Source organism: Corylus avellana, chromosome 3, assembly GCF_965113065.1.
Source record: "Corylus avellana chromosome 3, dhCorAvel1.hap1.2, whole genome shotgun sequence".
In the NCBI taxonomy this organism is placed as follows: Eukaryota; Viridiplantae; Streptophyta; class Magnoliopsida; order Fagales; family Betulaceae; genus Corylus; species Corylus avellana.
The window spans coordinates 10,971,378-10,981,192 of record NC_142492.1 but is presented as its reverse complement, the minus strand read 5'-3'; the positions used below and the strand labels follow the sequence as shown (position 1 = coordinate 10,981,192).

The 9,815-nt window shown below is 35.0% G+C and overlaps 2 protein-coding genes across 2 annotated transcripts; one reads left to right on the top strand and one right to left on the bottom strand.

Annotated features, from left to right (window-relative positions):
• Positions 1–383: 383 nt before the first annotated feature.
• Positions 384–2,423, bottom strand: LOC132176687 (pectate lyase 1-like). The gene is made up of 3 exons (XM_059588960.2): positions 1,597–2,423; positions 1,360–1,495; positions 384–605 (listed from the first exon to the last, which is right to left on the bottom strand). Exons 1-3 carry the CDS (start codon positions 2,421–2,423, stop codon positions 384–386), a joined length of 1,185 nt encoding a protein of 394 aa, XP_059444943.2.
• A 2,509-nt stretch (positions 2,424–4,932) lies between these two features.
• Positions 4,933–8,880, top strand: LOC132175969 (Polynucleotidyl transferase, ribonuclease H-like superfamily protein). Its single transcript, XM_059588069.2, has 8 exons — positions 4,933–5,067; positions 6,067–6,215; positions 6,573–6,630; positions 6,993–7,061; positions 7,137–7,232; positions 7,613–7,702; positions 8,157–8,224; positions 8,649–8,880. The coding sequence occupies exons 2-7, from the start codon at positions 6,067–6,069 to the stop codon at positions 8,205–8,207; spliced, it is 513 nt and encodes a 170-aa protein (XP_059444052.2). The 5' UTR covers positions 4,933–5,067; the 3' UTR covers positions 8,208–8,224; positions 8,649–8,880.
• The last annotated feature ends 935 nt before the right edge of the window (positions 8,881–9,815 follow it).

Below are 9,815 nucleotides of genomic sequence, written 5' to 3'. Positions count from 1 at the left end.
GGGGTTCTTGATCTTACCTAGGCATTTTTAGTAAGAGAATCGTTACACATTTATCTCTTTTCTATCTTTTTTGTGTATTTGCTCATCTATTCTACGTAGACGGACAAGAGATGAGCAAAAGATGAAAAACAAATGATTCTCTTTTAGTAATTAAATGCTGGTAAAGTGGACTTGGTAGAGTTTATAGATCAATCTCATGGCGTTGAGTGAGTTGCCTTGGTATAACAAACTTTTATGGAAGGAGTTGTTGATTATCATAAGAGAGTTACATCGTTGGTCTTTGAGAATTTTCACAAAGATTGTAGCTCGTACATTTTCACACGGCCTAAAACAACTATCAATACAAAGAGATTCCTTGGGGTGTGATCTAGACAAGAGATTCCTTAGCATTTAGATCGCGGGGTGCATCGTAATGCACCTGAAGATTTTGTCAATGACCTCACATATCTTGCATCTACGACTGCGAAATCTTGTTCACGACTGTAGCCTGGCTTTGTCCCACCAGCATTTGATTGAACAAAAGAAGCTCCATTTTCAAAAACATCATCGACAGAGAAGAATTTCCATGAGCCCGTTTTCCCCTCACTGCTCTTTCTCCATGTGACCTGTTTCAACAATTTTGATACATAAGTAGATATATGTTAGGCAAATTAATGTGTGAGTAGCATAGTGATTGAAGGGTTAAATCCCATGCCTTCTATAATAATAACATAATGGTCATGGGAGCAGTAAATAGTTGTAAATATTTTATGAAAGTCTCTTAACAAAAAAATAATTTTTAACATTAAACTTCTAACAAATTAGTGTTACACCCAGGGACGGATCTAAAGGCCAAGGTTCGTGCCGGGTCATGAATTCTCGTTTGGTTTTGAAAACTTTATTTTAGTCTTATCCAATAAGTCATGAACTATGCAGAATTATTAATGATTTGTATGGGTTGATCCTAGGCCAACCTGGCTCGTCAGACTACACCTTTTTTTTTAAATGATGAGAAGCCTCTTGAAGGCAAGGCCCCTTTGGGATCAATTCCAGTTGGGTACACCCAGATACACAACCCTGCCTACAAGAATCATGTATCAGGTAGTTGAAGAAACTCGAACAATAAACCACGTGGTATTACACCAAACGAACGACCATTCGACTTAACCTTCGCGAGCTCTGGTTATATAAACCTTATATGATCAGTAGTTTCTAAACCTATAAGAAATTCAAAATGTTCTATATTGCTCAGTGTTGTACTTCTTTTCTTCCTATCGTCCTTTCTTCATATTGTTTTTGTGTCTCTATATATGTATATCTGTGTGTTTGTGTGTGTCTTATAAGTGCAAAGATCAAATGATAACGGAAGCATGTAGTTACCTCCTTGTTCCCTGATTTTGGTGCAATAAATAGGTTGGCTTGACTCTTAACGCTAGGAGTCATGCTCCCCCCTATGGCGTATTGCATCCAGCCCTGGTAAAGGTTGTTCACCACATGTGCATATCCATAGCGGATCCTGCAAATTAAAGTTTTTTTGTGGATAAGGCATGTATTATATATATGTGTGTGTGTGTGTGTGTGTGTGTGTGTGTGAAGCAATAATATTGAATGATGTACCTTGGCATCCGTTGGTTGCAATTAGGTCCAAAATGGTTGTACATGAGAGTAACCTTCATGTTCTTGTCCCGCATGTACCCATCATCGTGCCCAAGAAGCATGACTTTGTCCTGGTATCTAAACCAGTTGTTGGAGATGGTGATTTCTGTAGAACCCCTCGTGACATCAAGAAGACCATCACTGCACTTATACAATGTATTATGGTCTAGCCACACCTTCGATGCAGTAACCAACCTTATTGCATCTCCATCCACCTGACCCACTGCCATTATCTTTGACCCTGGACCCATCACTGAGCTTGGTGCTTGTGGCTTGCAATGGTGGATACGAAGGCCATGGATGATTATGTTGCTTTCCTTATAAATCATCAAGCATGCATTGCCGGCAATGTGAACTTCAGCCCCCCGGCCATCAATGGTTGTGAAGCTACTAATGAGAAGCGGTTTCTCAAGCTTGATATTCATGCTCCTTTGGAATGTGATCCACTTCTTCCCTCCGATCATCGTTGCTCCATATCTCAGAGTCCCTGGTTTGGGGTTCAATGGGTTGTCACTAGAATCGGTGACTACATATTGTATGAGGCCTCTTCCAATATTGTTTGTCATCTTCCCAGCAAAACCCACTGAGCATGTGGCAAGCTGTTGTCTGTTGCTCCTCCAATTGGGGTTCCATCTCCAGCACCGATCAATCACGTTCATGTTCAAGCCTGCAGCCATCTTCGTTAATCTTTTAGCAAGAGTAGCATTAGGAGTGAAGAGCATGACAATGACAAGAGGCAATGCAAAGCGCCAAAGAAAGGCAATCTTGGTAATTCCCTGCAAAGCCATAGTTATGTGCATGCAAATAGAACAGAGGAAACTGGAAAGAGGTGAGATAGTGTTGGGTTATAGATGATTTGAGTGAAGAGAAATATATATAGGTGGAATGGTTAGTGATGCTTTGAAGTTTGTTTAGTTGGTTTTAATGTACAGCAATGGGGGTGAGGGGTGTAGGACACAAAAGAAGCTTTTAGTGAGTTTAGTGGTTTTAAGGCAATTTCACATAGCTAAGAAGCCTAAGATTTCCATAGCAGCCAAACAGGTAAAGATGGATGTCATTGCTTTAATCTAGGAGTAGTTACAATTGGCAACACATACATGTGCACCATATGTCATGATTATGAGAGTTTTTTTCTTTTTCTTTTATATTATTAGCTGTTAAATGTATTTTACACGTGATTTATATTCTACTAGCATATAACCCGCACATGTGATTTTTCATTGTATTAATATATTTGATATCCACAACATGAAGAAAAGACAATTATGGCAAAGTGAGTTTTGAGATACCCCTTTTTTTTTTTTTTTTTTTTTTTACATGTCCGCACAAGAGGAGAGAAGAAAGGAATTTGAACCAATGATCTCCGCTTTATGAGGCATGGTCCCCAGCTGATTGAGTTACTCATTGAGAACTTTGAGATACTTAAAATACAACAAGCTAACAAACTCTTAATTATGTTGCCCGAAAAAATGAAAGTAAAATCCAAACTATAAAGAAATAATTAGGAGAAAATACACTTTAGCCATTTAAACTATAATTCATTTTACACTTACACCTTCAAACTTTAAAAAATAACATTAGGGCCTCCCATACTACCACCGTGTGTTAAATTATGCACTTTTTTGCATTTTTCTCTTCAAAATATCCCTAAATTTATTACAAAATAACCATTTTTTAAAAATTAAAATAATAATAATAATAAAAATAAAAACACCAAAAAGCGGTGGCCCTCCTCACAGTATCCCCCTTAATTTTTTTCAAATGGTTATTTTTATATATTTTAAGTTTTATTTGAAAAGTACACTTTACCCCCTAAGTTTGGGGCGATTTTCAATTCAACCACCAATGTTTCAATTTTTGCAATGCAACCCCCCAAACTTGCAATTTTTTTTTTCAATTTGACCAATTTCATCCAAAAATTCTCATATTGGCCCAATTTTTTTTTTTTTTTTTATAAAAAATAAAAAAGTAAAAAAAATTAGAGGCAATATGGAAATTTTTGGATAAAATTGGTCGAATTGAAAAAAATTTGCAAGTTTGGGGGGGTGTATTGCAAAAATTGAAACATTGGTGGTCAAATTGAAAATTGCCCCAAACTTTGGGGGGTAGAGTGTAATTTTCCCTATTAATAACTTCAAGAGTATTTTAGGATAAAATGCAGAATTGTCTAATTTGACACACAATAATACTATGTAGGGCTTTGTGTCACTTTTTAAAATTTGAAAACATAATTACAAAATGAGTAATAATTCAGGAGGATAAAATATATTTTTCCCAAAAAATTAATATCTCTTGTATGTCATAATTTCACCTTAACTATAACACCTTGAGGAGTTACTATAAGGACGCAATTTGATGTTATTCACATTTCACACAATGGTTTATGGTTAATAGCTTGCAAAAGTTTGTATGTAAAATAACGAGAATTCGGGGGGCTAAAATTGAATTTAAAAGAGTGTTAAAATCCCTCTTCCATCATCCCCAGAGGACAGAGGAGAGGGATAGGGATTTCAGCTTTGTTAACTTCAACGTTTTGTTATTCCTATAGAAGCGCCCGTTAAGTTGCTGCTTATTAAGTGGCACTTTTGAGGCCTTTAGATTGTTTTTAAGCCATCCTAGCCGTCCAAATTAAAAGCCTAGGGGTAATTAGCCTTAACGATGTACCATATCCCTTGATGAAGTGAAAACATGTTGTCAAAGCCGCTTTAAGTTTTAACATTTGATGCCGTAGGAGGGAATTAGATTTTCTCCATTTCATTTGGACTAGAGAACATCCAGTTAGTTAGAGTGAAAAGATATTTTTGTCCACTCAAAAAATGAAAATACACAAATACCCTTTCACTATAACTAACTGAAAATAAAATGTTCCACGTAGTAGCGTTTGTAGTGTTGTTTGTCATTATAGCAGTCTTAAATCTCAATTGTAATCTCTCTCTCTCTCTCTCTATATATATATATATATATATATGTGGGTGAAGTAAAAGAGGCACGCCGTGTGCAAATTTTTTTTTTTTTATAATTAAAAAAAAAAAAAATTTGTTTTGCATAGGCGTGCACAGCACACTGTGTGCTGTGTATCACGACTCATATATATATATATATATATATATATATATATATATATATAGAGAGAGAGAGAGAGAGAGAGAGAGAGAGCCTTAAAGCATCCACATAAGCTCTCTATTTCTAACATTTTTCTAAAAAAAAAAAAAACAAAAAAAAAGTCATTTATCAAACTCGACCAAAAGCAAATGTTATTTTATCTGATTATTTTATTTCTTTCCCTCCAGAGTTTCATCCCCTCCCATTCTACTTTTTCTCCCTTCCATTTTTCTTTTCGTCACACACAAAGAGAGCATTTCTCTATCGACCCCTCTCTCCTCCGCGAGCGGGGATCAGTGCAGTGCAGATCTACACACCACCATCTTCAAGGTCAGCCAATGCCCATTTCTCTCATCAATCGTTATTGTTCATTCATTATACTGTATTTGGCTCCTTTTTTGTTATGGTTTCAATGGTTGAATGTTGTGTTTGGGGACTGAGAATCCTCGTAGGAAAATAGAAGAAACGAAAAAAAAGATATCATCATTTTGAACCTCTGAGCTTATCGTTATCTGGGTCCTGAGTAAAATTGTTCTAGGCCTATTACTTGCTTTAGGTCCATGTTACTCATAGTTAGGATTTCATTTTCTGGTAGTTTCTTAATTTTTGTTTTCAGTAACCAAATAGGTTCTATGCCTGTTTTCTAAAGTCGAGAAAGATAAGTGAAAATGTATGCCTTGTTGTTACAGACATGTATGTATGCCCTGTTTTCTGCATTCATCAATGAAATTTCTTGAATTAAAGATGCAGTTGGGCACAATAAATAATTCCATGTATGTGAGCATTCCTCAAAGTGAGTTGCATGGTAGTTAGTTTTACCAATAAAAAATATTATGTAGTTAAAGTAGAAAAATATTTAGAGAGTTTGATATTTGGTAGTCTTAAAAAGTGACTAGCTATATCTAAAAAAGTACATTATGAAAGTTAAATTTAACTAAATTTTCAAGAGCTTGATGTGGATGCTTAACGTTAGGTTCTCTAAAGTGTTTGTGAAAATGTCACACTGAGTATTGTGACAAAAAAGTTCAATCTCCATGTGGACGTACTGTTCGCGAAAATGCTACAATGAAGCTTACACATAGAAAAAGAAGTGACCCAGCTTGTTTTGTGCCTGAAAGCTGAATACAATGCATGTACTATTTGAGTTCTTGGTTCATAATGGCGTACTCTCTAATAAAAATAAAAATAAAAATAAAAACTATTTTTTTGCATTTTTGGAAGTAAAATATCATAGCCCATGTTATTCCCTTTTGCCTTGTTAATCTGTGTAAGAGTACTACTTCACAAAGTGGCGAATAAGGGTGTTTGTTGAATGGTATGATTGGTCAGATGAGGTACGTGAAGCCCTGGAACTTGTTCCATGACTTGCTTAAGTCGAATGCCGTAGAACGAGGTCGTTTGCTTGGTTTGGATGTGGGCGACAAGTATGTGGGGATAGCTGTTTCAGACCCTTGCAATCAAATTGCCTCTCCTCTGAGGTATGTTATTTTTTTGTAGTGATGATTATACCATGAAACTGTGCTTGAGTAAGCATTTTAAAGGCCATTGAGTTAGTTTTCACGGGATGGTTTGGTTGTGTTTAGTTTCTTTGTACTCGGGGTCAGCATTTTTTTCTTTTTTCTTTTTAATAAATTTTTCTTGCCCATTAAAAATTGAAGCTTTTTCTGTTAGACAATGCCTAAATTTGGTTATTGCTTTGGCATATCCGAGCTACCTGATATTAAAGTAGTATATCCCTCTTCAGGATCTGTTTTCCATTTGATGTTTGAGTTCTCACTGAAACTTTGATTATGTTTTTTTCTATGGCATAAATGTGGGTATCTTTGGTGCTGCAGTGTTCTGCTAAGGAAGAAATCAAACATTGATCTAATGGCCAGTGACTTTCAATGTCTGGTGAGTAATTTCTGTTGGTTTTTGTTTTTACAATATTATTTTTCCATTCTTGTAAATTCAGGGTAAGAGTTTAAATGGAAATGATTGTCAGACAGTGTCATCTTAAATCACAAAAGAGTATTGTATGATCAAAAGAACTGAACAGTAATGTTACTGTTGTGGAATAACGAGTTAAATCCTATTATTATGTCATAACAAATGGTATTGTCTGTTTGGTGAACTATCAAGACTCAAGAGGCTTCCTTTTACCGCAAAAAGTTCTGTATCTTGGTAATTGGGTGTTTATGTTAAATGATTTTGAACTTTGAGCTTTCTTCAGTCCAGAGTCACGAGTCATAACTGTTTCTTCTGTTCATACACAGATCTCTGAACTCTCTCTTGTGGGCTTTGTTGTTGGCTGCCCTTTCGACAGACTGCGAACCTGTCCAGATGTGAGTTTTTCCTGAGTCATGATATATAGATTCTTGTTCTTTCCCTGATTGCATTTATCTTTCCACTTTGATTAGGCAGTGCAAGTGAAGATTTTCATTGATGATCTCTGTAAAACGAAGAAACTCGAAGGTTTGAAGTACACCTACTGGGACGAGCGCTTTACATCAAAGGTCGGTGCATATAGCTATATGAACTTTCTAATTTTCCTTTCCAAAATGTTAACAATATCACCTTTCAGTATGGTACCTGAACTACCAACGTTATCTGAGAAGGATATGTTAATTAGGGAGACCCACAAAGAGTATAATTTAGATAGGATAGAATGACAAAGGTATCCTGGATTAGTTGACAAGAATCCATAGTCGGCTACAATTTGACTGTGATTGGATTAAGAATTATTTGATAAGTTATTTGAGAAGTTATTAATGGACTGCCAATCAAAATTGGAAAATTATTATGATTTACAGATTTTGGATCTCACTGCACATTTTGTTATCCATATTCTTCCGGCTTAGTGCCAGAGTCCTGAAGTTTATGTTACTGTTTGCAGAATGTGGAATTAATGTTAAAGCCTTTGAATTTGCATCCAGTTCAAGCAAAGACAATAATTGACAAGTTTGCTGCTGTTGGAATACTCCAGGTAATGCTCTCATTCTTGTTATATGTTCCATCAAAATCAAATGGTTAAGTGTGTTTGATTGATGTAAAACACAATGGCTCCTCTCAATTCCTAATGTAAAGCACAATGGACTCATCAGTATGCTGTCAAATATAAAATTGTCAATAAATATCTTCTCTTGTAGGATTAGAGATTTACAATTTTTCGTTCAAGATTTTCCCTGGTAGGATTAGAGATTTACGTTATGAACAGTCAATATATATTGTAATTCAGCCAAGAGGTGACTAAAATGTTTGATGTTTGAAAACCTTTCATATCTTGCTTACAGAACTTTCAGCATTCTGAATATTTAGGATATTTGAAGTCTTAAATAGAAGATATTTGAGAGTATTTACGCAATGATTGATTTCAAAGCTATTTTCAGAAGAGCCATTTAGACTGTAGTGGTGAAATCTACTTATATGTGGGCATGCAGGGATACCTAGATTATGTTAACAGGAAGATGAAGTTGGAAGCGGCAGAGTAAGATGTCTCCAAATGGATGTAAGTGGCTTGTTATTCATTTGCATAATGGCATTATTTCTGAATGTTGTACTAACAAAATTTTTAATGAATCCCTACTATGTGACAGCTCAAGTGTATTTCTCATTATTGTCACTTGATTTGCCCTGAAACCAATGGCCCTACTGAAAACAAACTCATAACTTTCAAAATAATTGAATTCCTTAAATTACACATTCTAATATTTTTAAGAATGTTGCTAAAGGTGCTACAGCTTTTATTATATGTCTCTTACAAACTAACGTGGCATTCAGCGTGACCACTAAACAATTAAATTTTCTAGTCAAATGTTGTTGCTTTATTTTTTCACCTTTAAGATAGTGTCACATGAGTTTATAAGGGGGTTGTAGTAAAAGTTATAGTACTTCAAACATTTTGCTATTTTTAATCTGGTGAACTACTGCAGCTCACTAACAAGGCAAGCATTGGAAAAAAATTGGAACCACCGATGTCCGGACCGTTGGTGAAAGACGGCAACGAATCAAGTGGATCATTCAAATCTTTCCATTCCATGCTGTGTAATCTGCCGTATATTATGTTAATGAATTTTTTGGAACTTTAGGAATGTAAATTTCAATGAAATATGATTAAAATCTATGAAAAAATATAAGAGGCTTCCTCAAAAATTTCAAGTTGCAGCTATCACCAAGTTAGAATTGCTTGTACTAATCACTATTAGAAGTATCAGTATATATGCTACTCGCTACATTGGTGCTTATTCAAGTAAGAAAGACGAAAAAAAAAAAAAAAAAAAAAAAAAAGTAAGAAAGACGGAGAAAACGACAGGCACAACCGGTAGCCTTATTTCTTTCCTAAACTGGACATGTTTTAATGTTTGTGTATTTGCTCTCTTAGGCATCGAACTTTTTAACATCTTTCTTTCTTTTCGAATAAACTACGTTTGAGAAATGAGTCAAAGTTTTCTATGTTTTGGCCCATATTTTTTTTTTATAAATTCAATAGATCAACCATTAGATTTGAGGGGTCTATTATTAACTTATGTGCAGTCTACATAAATTCACAAATCTAATAGTTAATTATAAGAGAATATTGGCCAAATATGAGAAAAATATTGACCTATAGCATTTTTCATTACTTTTTGACTATCTTCTGTGCAATATCTGGAGACCTTCTTTCTTTCCTTTTTTTTTTTTAAAAAAAATAATAATAATAATAAGTGAACGATATGAAGGGATTGGGATTGGGTGCAATTATCCGACTAAATCTGATGCCAAAAGACTTAACCAATTAAATTAATGGACACCTTCGATTCAACATGGTAGATGGGTTCTAGGTCATTAATGTGTATTATTACACTCATCAAATGAGGGGCCCACTTGTCTTCGGTTGTTAAGGAACCTCAATCCGTATGTGACACTCATTTATAATATAAATCACGTGTAAAATACATTTACAACTAATAACATAAAAGAAAATGAAAAAGAACAAAACTCTCATAATCATGACATATGGTGCACATGTATGTGTTACCAATTGTAACTAGTCCTATATTACAGCAATGACAGCCATCTCTACCTGTTTGGCTGCTATGAAATCTTAGCTATGGCCTATG

Excerpts from the sequence above, each read along its gene's own strand:
- LOC132176687 (XM_059588960.2), bottom strand. The coding sequence starts at position 2,423 with ATGGCTTTGCAGGGAATTACCAAGATTGCCTTTCTTTGGCGCTTTGCA. Across the intron at positions 1,496-1,596 it reads TGCAACCAACGGATGCCAAG|GATCCGCTATGGATATGCAC; the intron begins GTACATCATTCA and ends TTTAATTTGCAG. Across the intron at positions 606-1,359 it reads CAAAATCAGGGAACAAGGAG|GTCACATGGAGAAAGAGCAG; the intron begins GTAACTACATGC and ends TTGTTGAAACAG.
- LOC132175969 (XM_059588069.2), top strand. The coding sequence starts at position 6,067 with ATGAGGTACGTGAAGCCCTGGAACTTGTTCCATGACTTGCTTAAGTCG. Across the intron at positions 7,062-7,136 it reads GACTGCGAACCTGTCCAGAT|GCAGTGCAAGTGAAGATTTT; the intron begins GTGAGTTTTTCC and ends CACTTTGATTAG. Across the intron at positions 7,703-8,156 it reads CTGCTGTTGGAATACTCCAG|GGATACCTAGATTATGTTAA; the intron begins GTAATGCTCTCA and ends GTGGGCATGCAG.